The 12279-nt window shown below is 34.5% G+C and overlaps 4 protein-coding genes across 4 annotated transcripts; 3 read left to right on the top strand and 1 right to left on the bottom strand.

Annotated features, from left to right (window-relative positions):
• The first annotated feature begins 49 nt into the window (after positions 1-49).
• mRpL53 (mitochondrial ribosomal protein L53) lies at positions 50-4239 on the top strand. Its single transcript, XM_034974432.2, has 3 exons — positions 50-269; positions 423-550; positions 3859-4239. The coding sequence occupies exons 1-3, from the start codon at positions 70-72 to the stop codon at positions 4014-4016; spliced, it is 486 nt and encodes a 161-aa protein (XP_034830323.1). The 5' UTR covers positions 50-69; the 3' UTR covers positions 4017-4239.
• LOC117987453 (uncharacterized) lies at positions 4023-4239 on the top strand. Its single transcript, XM_034974473.2, has one exon. It carries the CDS (start codon positions 4023-4025, stop codon positions 4200-4202), a length of 180 nt encoding a protein of 59 aa, XP_034830364.1. The 3' UTR covers positions 4203-4239.
• A 381-nt stretch (positions 4240-4620) lies between these two features.
• eIF3e (eukaryotic translation initiation factor 3 subunit e) lies at positions 4621-12111 on the bottom strand. The gene is made up of 9 exons (XM_034974363.2): positions 11905-12111; positions 11623-11739; positions 11286-11453; positions 10434-10556; positions 7000-7241; positions 6495-6629; positions 5607-5801; positions 4838-5072; positions 4621-4713 (listed from the first exon to the last, which is right to left on the bottom strand). Exons 1-9 carry the CDS (start codon positions 11998-12000, stop codon positions 4687-4689), a joined length of 1338 nt encoding a protein of 445 aa, XP_034830254.1. The 5' UTR covers positions 12001-12111; the 3' UTR covers positions 4621-4686.
• On the top strand, positions 7448-10331 carry LOC117987379 (zinc finger protein 883-like). The gene is made up of 3 exons (XM_034974382.2): positions 7448-8746; positions 9210-9381; positions 9865-10331. The coding sequence occupies exons 1-3, from the start codon at positions 7647-7649 to the stop codon at positions 9886-9888; spliced, it is 1296 nt and encodes a 431-aa protein (XP_034830273.1). The 5' UTR covers positions 7448-7646; the 3' UTR covers positions 9889-10331.
• Positions 12112-12279: the final 168 nt, after the last annotated feature.

The following is a 12279-nucleotide window of genomic DNA, read 5'->3' as shown; positions in this document are numbered from 1 at the left end:
TAGAATCCAGACCCGTAAAGTCAGATTAAAAAAAATAAAAAATGTTTATGGTGTAAAATCTTGTACTTTATGGTCGAAAATATATTTCCCGGATTTTTCTTTTTCCAGAAAGAAAATAATATTATGTCTATCCCGTACAGCGGTACTATACGAAGATCTGGGGGTGTTGTGTCCGCTATCGGAAAGCAATTACGAGCTGTTAATCTTAAAGCTGCTAAACGAATAACTGTAAAGTTTGATCCCTTTGGTGATAATGTAATACACACAAGGTAATTAATAGAATTTGATTTGATTGCATATATACGTTTGTGTTACCCTACCCTACCCTAAATATTATGTTCTATTTATATCAATCGTTACCTATTTGTGTTCAACTAGTTCGCAAATTGAAATACCTAGTACTGTACAATTTTTATTTTCAGAAACTTCTTACATTATATGAGTTCACCAAAAATAAGCTTATCAAATCCTAACTGTGCTCTTAAAACTGAAATTGTGTGTGACCGCAGTGAACCAACAGTTGATATTACCATTGTACCATCAATTGCTGGTAAGTTTATTGTTTACTTCTAATTAAATTAAACAATTATTTTGATACTAGCTGATGCCCGCGACTTCGTACGCGTTGATTTAGGTTTTTAAAAATTCCTCGGGAACTCTGATTTTCCAGGATAAAAAGTAGCCTATGTCCTTCCCTGGGATGCAAGCTATATCTGTGCCAAATTTCGTCAAAATCGGTTGAACGGATGGGCCATGAAAGGCTAGCAGACAGACAGACACACTTTCGCATTTATAATATTAGTATGGATAATCCCTCCTCCTCCAAATAGTTATCACAAAGATTGCTTTAAACAAATAAGTACTTAAGACCTCTGTGAAGCCAGGATAAATCAACTAGTTATTCACTAGCCTAGTGCCTACAACATAACTAGATACACATTTCTCGACTCTAGTATCATAAGGTCGGATGTGGATTTTTGCTACTTTTCAGGAGAGCCAAAACAAAAATGCTAGGGAAATCGGGTCATAATTTCTAAACTACTAGAGATACAATTTCAGTTGTTTTTGTAATATTTAACACTTAACTGTATCTATCATTAACCATTACTAGAAATACTTTATCATTAATAAATAAAATATAAACTCACAATTTCTTCAAAATGGACGATATGCGACTTTATGCTGGTAATATTCGTAACTGTGCTAAAAAATTGTGTGCATAAGTTGTAAACCGACTTTATGGCTGCAATTTTTACTATTACAAATTTGAAATAAAAGTCGGATCTATTACTTAATATTTCATAATACGTCTTAACTGATTATACATAAGTAATATTCGGACAAAAGATCACAGTAGTTATCTCACAAAAATCATTTAGGAGTTTTGTGAGATAGCAACAATGTACCTATCTGATTTTTCTGAAACTGATTAGTTAGATCTGAAACATAATAATTGCATTCGCCCGATTGACCATTGCATCCGTGTAAACCTTGTGACTTCTGAATGAATGAAAATAACATTTACAAATTCACAAATAAAGCCCATTAATTAAAAACAACGGCCAAAAATTGGAAAAAAAATACAAAGTAATTAGAAACCTACAGTGGGCCAAAATTTTTTTGTGGAATTGCATACATTGCGGTTACATCAATATAGAAATCTAAAACATGCCAACATAGCCTGATTTTCCTTATAATGATTAGGTACGTAAAGTAAGAATGGAGGTCAGCAGGTACCTACTGCAAAAATTGGTTATATTTTATTGTGGATAATGGTTTCTCATTATGTCGTATATTGGGCGAAAGCGGGGAAGAATTTTAAGTTTATATGTACCTATAACTTACTAATGAAATACAAAAAAGTCTTCTTTAAAGTAGTTTTTATAAAATAATAACACCCAGCATTATTGCGTTAGTTGTACCCAGGTAATATATTCCGAAATCTGAAAATCCTCGCCGTTCTTATTTTTTTTTTGGTATAACAAACGGTCCTGATATATCACCTTTGTAAAGGGATGTGGTCTTTAAAAATATGTTGTAGTGCCAAATCAAACTTATCAAAAAGTTTTGTTTCCTTCGCATGTTCTTGTAAACTGTGACCAATCTCTTAGTTTAGTAATCTGCATTGTTTTCAGCTGTTCCCTTTTTTTCTATTTGTGCATGGATTACATCTTACTCCACGTAGGTACATGTTGCATTTTAGCATAAAGCTTGTGATTTATCACCTTTTAGTGTGGTAATCCTTATATTAATCATAAGTAAGCCATAACGATTATCATGCTCCGATTATGACCGACACAATTATCAGACCACAAAGTCAATTCTTTAACAATTTCGAGAATACTTTGTTTCTTCTCTAGTAGATTAATGAAATAAGACAACTGTATAAATAAGATATGAAATAAGATACTGTTTTATTCCTTCCGCTGCAGCTGATGTTTTCAGGCTACATTAAAGTAGCAACACTGCTGGTAGCATCATGAATCGTTTTTAAGGTGCAGAAACTACGCAGGTATAAGGATTTACTGTTAGTCAAATCCGGCATTGCCACTTTTGTAATAAAAAAAATACTTTCTGCTTTTTTGAAAATTCCATTGCTTCTGTTCCGACTGTTTTTTTTAACAGATACTTTTTTAAACTGTTTCTTTCGTGTTTTAGTTAGGTTTTTTTATTTTTTTACTTTCACTTTTATTAGTTGTTTAATTAATAAATTAATTTATACTACATATATATTTAAATTAACATAATCTAAAGCTTCCTATAGTTAGGAATGTTTCGTTAGAATCACTATCATCACATATTGTAGGTGCCTTATAATTTCTGCTCTCGATTAATATCAAATTCGGTCGATTATAAGACGGGCAAAGAAGAAAAAAATTGAAGGTACTCTCATTTTTAAGGCTACCTTAAAAACTAGGGCAATAAATTTTTGAACTGATGATTTGAACTATGATTCATAAAAAACACCATAAATGCACGGTTTTTGCTTAGTGGGGTATTATTATAATATATGTTTAGATTTCCATGGTGTGATTTTCGTGGTCCTAAAAGATTTTCTAGTCTACATTTTCAAAATGTCTTCAGCTTTATTCTGGCTCTTTACTTTTTTCCCGCAGTTTAGTCCAAAATTTTGGTGAAATAGGATGGATCTCTTACCTATTAATCACATCAACTTTAATGTAGTCACAAAAAAAAGCTTTATTTCAACTTACTTCCATGAATTTTATTGCAAAATTATTTATATTACAAGGCAAAAAGTCTTAAATGATTCACAGTCCAAATATTAATACAAAAAATTCGAAGCATAACATCTGTTGTGATTTTACCTAACAAAATTATTACATATTTTAGAAGCAGAAGTGCGTAACTGCAGTACCAGCTAGTATGACAAATAAACTTATTTCGTAGCATAATGGTCGAACTCAAAATACACCTATAATTTTTCTCCATTGCTTTGGTGCATACATACGCAAGTCAAAAAATATAATTATGGTTCTCCAAATTTTTAGAATGTGTTCAGATACGACATTATGCATGTATTTATCTTTGCAACGAAAAGAGATAGAAATACTGGTGTCAGCTTGGCAGAAAGAGCCCGAAATGCTCATTACCTTTATGTAAAAAAGTGAGTTTGGTCGGAAGTACACATCCGACCTTATGATACTAGAGTCGAGATTTATAAAAATCCCTTTGATGTCTTGTTTATCCAGGACAGAAGTGTTCTATATCCATCTCAAAAAATAAAGTTATATCTGTGCTCTAAAGTTCATTGAAATAAGTTGAATAACTGCAGCAAATGTGGATTCTTTAAAACAATTGTTTTGTTATATTATTAACTGATAATCTTGATTTTTTCAGAAACTGCTAATATAAAGAAAGTAACATTCAGAAGTGGCAACCTCACTTGTTTAGAACTACTACAATTATTAAACAAGCATATCACACCACTGGCACCCGCTGTACAAATATCCACTACCATAACAACAAAATCAGAAAAGAAAGGTAGAAAGAAGTAATCAAATATGACAAAATCCACCAAGGGGAACCTCCATGTCGTAGAAGAGATTTATAATCAAATACCTGCATTTACAGATGTATTCTCAGAAGATACATTCTACATGTTCGTGGTTATATTTGTATCCTGTACGGTAATGGTTGCCTTCATTTTATCTAGATTTATTACAATTAAACCTGTAGAATAGTTGTATGTAAAATGAGAAAATAAAATTTTAAATGTGATGGTTATTTTTTATTCTCATTACTATAATCACGAATCAAGTAAGGCGGATTTTCTTTGGAAGTTTTACATATTAACTCCCAGTTTTAGTACCAGAGAAAAGTATATTTTTTGAGAACTCTAGCTTTATTTACTTGGTTATATTGCCACCAGTGCTCTCTGAATTGTTTTTTTCATTATACCTATTAGGTAAGTATGTCAAAGTAAATGAAGGTGAGTTCAAAATAACAGAAAAAACTTCTTCGCTTCATTCTGCAGGATTATCATATTATGTCTAAGAATTTTAAATCCTAACACTATGGTCATATCATACCTTTCCCAAACATCATTTCTTAGGGACTATAGACTGCATCATCACGTTGTTAAGTTGTAAAAAAAACATATTCAGGTATATATTTATTAAAATGCTTCATTTACAAAAAAAATATTTCGTAAAGAAACTTCTTAGCTTAAAATTCTTGTGCTCCCCAACGAATCTGAAACAAACAAATTCAGGTAAGGTAACCTTAGTGATAAATTAATTAACACCTAAGCTACTTTCTGGGGTTTTATTATATCTTTGCTTCATAGCATAAAGGGACCCGGACCAATAAAACTTACATCTTGGTTGCGAGTCTTCTGTTTCCTCTCCACTAACGACGTGAGAGCTTCCGACCGCACCGCCAGCGAGTCGATCCTCTCAACCAGTTGCTGGTAGGGCGACAGTGGCTGCGCCCCCATTACCACGTGACCTAACTTTGAGTCGATCTTCGCATCCAAACGCGCGTTACGGATCAAATTCACGATCCAGCACTCTGCTTCATCGGGCTGCATATTTAAATTCTCTGCTAACATTCTGAAAAACGGAAATAAACCGTAAGAGGCTTTGTGACACCCGACAGAAGTGAAGCTTCTTACGCAGTGTATATACAATCTGGTGATCTGTCCTGCTCACTCATATAACATAATGCAACAATAATATGCTCAACCAATGATGTATATGCACTATTTGCGAATTAAGCCCCATTGGTCTGTTACGAGCTTCGCTTCAAAAATAGATCTGGAGTATGCATAAAAATCTGTCATATTGCAGATTAGAATTTGTAGACCAACCAGATTTTTTATTGATTACAGAAATAATTGATTCAAACAAGGCCAACCAGCAATACGGATACTGTAAACTGAACTGAAGTGTTTTTTATTAGGCCGTGAGTCTATCAGATCCTGAAAAAACAGCTAACAATCATCCCAGATAAACCTGATCTCGTAAATTAACAAAATCACATTAAAATCGGTATATCCATTTGGCATCTACAAAGTCACAATTATTATTAAGCACATTCTAAACTGCTCCAGATGCTGAAAATAACAAAAAAGGTGAAATTCATACCCAATACTGATTACTTGATGTATACGGCAGAATGTTTCGAAGATCATGAGGCGAGCGTTCTCAACAAACTCTTCTAAACAGGCGATCAAAAAGAAGTCTGTCAAGAGAACAGCCTGGCACTGGTTCAACTTCCTCCGCGCGGCCTCAAAGTCGAAGTTTACGTAGAGATGCTCAATGAACTCCGTTATTGGGTCCCTGGGAAACGAAACAAAACAATAACATTTGGTTTACGGTCATCAATACAGAATCTAGTATTCTTCAATGAAGCTTATCGCACATATACCTATACCAACGACAAGTCTGTTCGATGCGGAGCCTAAAGGGCTTCCGACACTGTCAAGTCGTTTGTATTGCGTGATCAAGCATACGGCACTTTTCTCATATCTCGAACCAGCAAAAACCATCGCATCAAGCAAAAATATAAAATCGCATCAATCACCGTCAAGCACGTAAATGGTTGACAACCATTGTAAACGGTAAAATGCTAAGCTCAAGCAAAAATCTACGCGGGTATCAGCTAGTATAATATAATATAACAATGTTTATTGTTACATAATATCTGGATTGTGAAAATTTACCCTTATTGCACACATTATCATTATCATGATCAACCCATCACTGGCTCACTACAGAGCACAGGTCTCCTCTCAGAGTGAGAAGGGTTTCGGCCATAGTCTACCACGCTGGCCAAGTGCAGATTGGCACACATTATACCAACAACAAATCCGTTTGATGTGGGTAGATCAGCAAACATCATACATATAGGGTAGCTTTTGATCATGTAGAAGACTACTACCTACGTTATTCATAACAATTAAAGTTTTGATGACTGAAATGAATATATGTATTAATGTAAAACCTAACTCGTTAATTTTACTGTTAGGTTACCTGTAAGTGTACGCTTCTTGTTGAATGACCTTGACGAGATCTTTGAGGGCGTTTCTGCGCGAACGGTTGATAATGACGGCGGTGGCCAAGTAGCGGAGAATGTGCGGGCACATTGTCTGGATAGCATTTAAATACCTGCAAAAACATTATACATTTTACTATACCTTTTTTTTAAATGTAGCGTCTCTTATAGCATTTTGCAATCATTAGGGTGATTTCAAAAACTACACTAGGAAGATTTATTAAATATCTGTATGTCTGTTAGTTACTATTTCACGGATTTCCGAAAAACCGAAATCTGGCACAGATATACTCGTAAATTGCATTCTGGAGCATATAGGGCACTTTTTATCCTTAAAAAGCAAAAGTAAATATTACAAGTACACTACTGTTGTCAGACAACGTTAGAGAGATATTTGAAAGTTTTATTAAAAGTGACGCCAGGGCCGTTGTTGTCAATGAAGTGAACTCACTGGCTAGTTCAAAACTTATAGAGAGCACTCACAGAGGTTTGTACAGGAACATCTCAATGATGAGGTCGCGGCCCTTGACATGGTTGAAGAACACGAATAGCGACCAGTGCACGAGCCACGTGCGTTGCTGCAGCGCGTGCATGTTGCTGGCAGTGGCGCCCCCGCCGCCGTTGTCAATGAACTCGCGCAACTTTGTCAAATCATCCAGGGCACCATCCCAATTTTGGACCAGTATCTCACTGGCTAGTTTACCCCATAGAACCGATAAATAGTTCTGGAATAATACAATTAAATTATAATTCCAACAATATATGTATTTTGGCTTGGGCTCGTTTTTCTCAGTTGATTGCTAAGACGCTTTTGCACGAGGTAGGTAGGTAGGTAAGCGAAGTGTCTTTTTTCACTAAATTCAAGTGGTGTAGTTCGATAGAACCGTAGCCAAACCATTAGTTAATCTAAGGCACACTTGAACTAGTAAGATATGCAAAATAGACGATGCCAGATACAGTGCAATAGTGAACTATGGGGAGGGGCAAGAAGTTGCGTCTCGCATTGCTCAAAGAGAATATAAACACAGCATGGCAGTTCAACCTCTTTTTCGATTCTTGTATAAAAAATATATGACGTAAATAAATGACAAAATGACAATACTTATAGTTTTATTGTCACAAATAACAAGATGTCAGCAAAAATAATTGTTCATAAGATTGAAGAAGAGAATAACTATAAAACTTTACAGATTACTATTGGAAAAAATGACAAAGATGTGTCTGACATTATATTTAGTGATTGGCAAGATGGTAAAACCGAAATGAAAAAGAAAGAAAAAGGTAAACCTCGCCTAATCGTGAAAATGGTTTCGGATAATAATTTTAGCCCCTTAAATTTAGATTCCTGCTTTAAGGTAGTAGATTATGCAGACAAATACCTTAGCAGTATTCTGAATAAAAATAGTCACATACAAGACATAAAAGAAAATTATCACACAAGGAATGCTAATTTAGATGAATCTAATAGTCAGCTAAATATGTATAAGAATCATTTTGAAGCCCTAAACAAACAATCAAAAGTTAGCGACAAGAGGCAAAATGAGTACATAATGCCACAATTATATACAAATAAATCCCATTTTGATAAAAAAATGTTTGATGGAATGGATCCTTTAGAATGTTGTCTAGAAAAAGTAAATAAAAACAATGCTTTAATAATGGAAAACATTCATATGCTTAATAGAACTTTAAATTATACTAAAAAGAAAGAAATATTGGAAATGATCAATCCAAAACCATTACGGTCGTATCTCTGCAATGCATGCGGAAAGAGTTTCGTTTATGAAACTGGCCTACGCAGACATTTTTCTGTAAGACATGCAAGTCTAGATTCACAACCGCGTTGGCAGTTAGTTTGGACGTGCACTGAATGCTTTCAGGTCTGGCCAAGACAGGATTTAGCCCATGAGCATGCAAACCAGTGCTGTAGCTCAAATAACATTGACTTGGTCCAGGAAATTAAAACCTCGTCACTGTTACAATGCGAATTTTGCGAAAAAGTGTTCACATGTATACCTAGATTGCTACGACACGCTAAAATGCATTCAGTGATAAATAATTTCGAATGCAATGCATGTGATATTGTATTTACATGTTACAAAACTGCAGAGCAACATTGGCTGTCTTGTCTGTGGGTAAAAATGTGTTACCAATTTTCATTGCCTAAGCTGTTACTTTGCAGTGCTTGTGATCGCAAATTTAGGAACTATGATCAGCTATATAATCATAGGTGAGCCTTAGTTATTTATACATTTTGAATCTCTTTGCTAATGGACTAAGAGCCAGCGCTTGCCAGACCTTTGTTATTTATAAAAGCTGAAAGTTTCTTTGCGTATTGCCCCCAACATAGGGAGGGAACGATCATCTACTATAAAGTTTGGATCATGGTAGCTTTGGGGATAACAGGTAATAAAGGCGCAAAAAATCTTACGTCAAAGTATAAAGATTTTTTTATTCTCTTCGGAATAGTACTTATTAGAAATCACGTCATGCATTGCACTTCATACTTTAACGTAAGATTTTTTTAGACCTTTATTACCTGTTATCTCCCAAAGCCACCATGATCCAAACCTCATGGTCGCTGATGGTTCCTCCCTGAGTTGAGGACAATAAGCAGATAAACTTTCAGCATTTATAAAATAACGTCTGGCAACACTGGCTCTCTCTCTATAATGAAAGATATTATTTTATAGATACAAACTAGGACATTTTATGCCTAAGATCTCTGTTGAAAACAATTGTGCATATCCAACACTTGTGTACCAGTGTGAAATTTGTGGACAGTGGTTCAATGTCATAACTCAACTCCAAGTTCACAGGAGTCAATATCATCCACAACTTGATAATGGAACATCATATAATATTGTGAGTTGATAAATTATAAATATTTACAGTGAGTTTCATACGTGATCAAATCAGAAACGATGGGAAACGTAGGAGAACTAGAGTAACCAACATAGCTGAACGGGTTGCGAAGCTGAAGTGGCAATGGGCAGGGCACATCGTTCGTAAAACCGATAGACGTTGGGGTCCCAAGGTGTTGGAATGGCGACCTCGCACCAAAAGACGCAGTGTTAGATGACCCCCCACTAGGTGGATGGACGACATCAGACGAGTCGCAGGAAGCCGCTGGATTCAGGCGGCGCAGGACCATGGCGTGTGGAAAATCCTACAAGAGACCTATGTCCAGCAGTGGACGTCTATTGGTTGATGATGATGATGATGAGTTTCATATTAAATTCTACAAATTAATACTATGTATCTTGATTAAGTACTGCAACATACACGTTTTTCTTGAGTAATTATATAAATTATAATCATTTTCATCACTACAAAAATACTTTTCAGGATACAGCAACAGAATGTTCCTAGTTTTGAAGATAGGGCTAATAGAAAAAATTATTACAATTACAAATAACTAATTATTGAATTGTGATTTTTTGAATAAAAAGTCTTATTATATTAGTGTTTTTTAATAGAAGCATTTAAGGGGGCAATTAGTGTTACATCTATGGGAAGACTGAACATCAAGCTCATAAGATGCAAAGTCTTAGTTTGGTGCGAACCACTAGTTATTATAAACCTTAAAAGTAAAGGCAGATCATCATCAAGTCTGCAAGGAGAAATGTATGAAAATTACTTACCTTAACAGAGTTGTTACACAGATTATAACAGTACTACTACAACTGCACACAATGCATGTTTGTTCTGTATTAATTTTGATGTGACGCTGTTTACGCTGCCTTAGTGAAAAACGGTATCTCTCAGCGAGGATTTGCACTATAATTGTCATTTTTAGCAGATAAAATTTGTAATTGCCTCTCTCATAGTATATTTAACTCAAATTGGTATTTTTGTACTGTAGCATTCTCGTTACCGATGTGCGAACTGTTCAAGCATAATGAATATTCACTAACCTTATCGGTGGGTGACATAACTAGCTGGCAGAAGTAAAGGTATGATGATGACTCAACATAATTACCACACTCATAGCGATATTTTGCTAACTGATACATGCTGTCAATCATCTCAATTTTGAACTGAAAAGAAATTCTTCATCTAATTAACAGTACTTTTTAATAATCTTAATATATAAAAGGAAAGGGTGACTGACTGACTGACTGATCTATCAAGGCACAGCTTAAACTACTGGATGGATCGGGCTGAAATTTTGCATGCAGATAGCTATTAGCTAAGCATCCGCTAAGAAAGGATTTTAGAAAATTCAACCCCTAAGGGGGTGAAATAGGGGTTAGTAGTCCACGCGGACGAAGTCGCGGGAATAAGCTAGTGTTAAAATAAAACTTAAAGCTAGCCTAATCTAATTTCTATACAAATCATGCCTGTGTGGAATGATGCCAATACTGGCTGCATTTCTATACTGGACAGCCAGGCTGATCCTTTGCACAAAAAATGAGAATACAATACTTATATGTACTTTATTAAACAGTGACAGAAAACATCGTGAGTAAAATCTGCATGCCTGAGTTCTCTCTCAAAGGTGTGTGAAGTCTGCCAATCCACACTTGGCCAGCGTGGTAGACTATGGTCAAAAACCCTCTATCTCTCTGAGACGAGACCCATGCTCTGAAGAGCGCCGGCGATGGGTTGATCGTGATGATGACTTTATTAATTATTATCATAGACTATGCACATGCTTGAGAATGATTGGTTACTATTATTTTTTTAGATCGCCATAATGTAAACATAAGTTAAAATATTAAAATTGAACATAAAGTAGGCTGTAAATATAGAATACAGTCAAATACCTCAAACTCTTTATTTGTTGTTAAAAAGTTTATTAGAGTTTTGGGATCTCTCATGGTTTCCACAGTTTTCATAACATCATCCCGTTGCATAAGTTTTAAGACAGGCTCAACAGCATCTTGCAGTTCCTGAAGTTGTGACAGTACTACACCTCTCCTTGATTTAATCTCCTGAAAGAAAATTTATATAATAAATTAAGGTTTGTTAGCAAATTAAGATAATAATTATTCTTATCTAACAGAAAATAGATCATCTTTTTATCAACATCAAACAAAATTTAAAAATTATAATTATAACTGCTGAAAAAGAATATAATTACTGAATTTAACAGAAACTTACCTCTGGTGTATCTTCATCAGGATAAAGCATCCTTCTGATATCGATAACATAATCTATCATGTTTGTTTTACTTAGGATTTCCAACTTGGCTTGCAGTAGTTCTGATTGGTCATAAGTCTGAAAATTTAAGGTTAGCAATTATCAAATTTCCCAAAAAACCTACTTGAATAATGCAAGAAACCCAATTAAATAATGGCTAACAGAGATGGAATAAATGGTAAACTTAAACTATATTAATTGTTATAAAGAATAACTATCAAATTCACTAAAATCATTGTATACCTCTTTTGCTGCCAAAAACTCTAATAAGGGAAACACAAGATGCCTATCTAAATATTGGCCTATTTTAAACGTAAGATCAAATTTTGAATAACTCATGGTTATAATATTTAATCACATCCACTTTTTATTAAATTATTTTTTTAAATATAACCAATTCACTCGTGTCCAACTTATTTGACAGCACGACATCAAAGAGAATGGTCTCTTTTCACTTTTTTTTCATTTTTTTCTACATTTCACTTTTTTTCTCAACTGGCTTTACGGCTCTGGGCTCTAGTCACTACCACAGAGTACATTGAATCTTTATGGATTCATTAAAGGTTATATTTACAATACAAGTACCTACTCTGTGAAGAAAATGAAAAAAATGTCTGT

Source organism: Maniola hyperantus, chromosome 2 (genome assembly GCF_902806685.2).
Source record: "Maniola hyperantus chromosome 2, iAphHyp1.2, whole genome shotgun sequence".
Taxonomy (NCBI): Eukaryota; Metazoa; Arthropoda; class Insecta; order Lepidoptera; family Nymphalidae; genus Maniola; species Maniola hyperantus.
Note: the sequence above shows the minus strand (reverse complement) of the source record. Positions and strands in the feature narration are given on the sequence as shown.

What these genes read in the sequence shown, in the direction of transcription:
- eIF3e (XM_034974363.2), bottom strand. Translation starts at nt 12,000, where the DNA reads ATGAGTTATTCAAAATTTGATCTTACGTTTAAAATAGGCCAATATTTA. An exon ending in CTGATGAAGATACACCAGAG is followed by an intron (nt 11,454 to 11,622) that starts GTAAGTTTCTGT and finishes ATTTTCTTTCAG; the next exon opens with GAGATTAAATCAAGGAGAGG. An exon ending in CATCAAGTAATCAGTATTGG is followed by an intron (nt 5,073 to 5,606) that starts GTATGAATTTCA and finishes TCCGTTTTTCAG; the next exon opens with AATGTTAGCAGAGAATTTAA.
- LOC117987453 (XM_034974473.2), top strand. Translation starts at nt 4,023, where the DNA reads ATGACAAAATCCACCAAGGGGAACCTCCATGTCGTAGAAGAGATTTAT.
- LOC117987379 (XM_034974382.2), top strand. Translation starts at nt 7,647, where the DNA reads ATGTCAGCAAAAATAATTGTTCATAAGATTGAAGAAGAGAATAACTAT. An exon ending in GATCAGCTATATAATCATAG is followed by an intron (nt 8,747 to 9,209) that starts GTGAGCCTTAGT and finishes ATTATTTTATAG; the next exon opens with ATACAAACTAGGACATTTTA. An exon ending in ATGGAACATCATATAATATT is followed by an intron (nt 9,382 to 9,864) that starts GTGAGTTGATAA and finishes AATACTTTTCAG; the next exon opens with GATACAGCAACAGAATGTTC.
- mRpL53 (XM_034974432.2), top strand. Translation starts at nt 70, where the DNA reads ATGGTCGAAAATATATTTCCCGGATTTTTCTTTTTCCAGAAAGAAAAT. An exon ending in GATAATGTAATACACACAAG is followed by an intron (nt 270 to 422) that starts GTAATTAATAGA and finishes TTTTATTTTCAG; the next exon opens with AAACTTCTTACATTATATGA. An exon ending in CATTGTACCATCAATTGCTG is followed by an intron (nt 551 to 3,858) that starts GTAAGTTTATTG and finishes TGATTTTTTCAG; the next exon opens with AAACTGCTAATATAAAGAAA.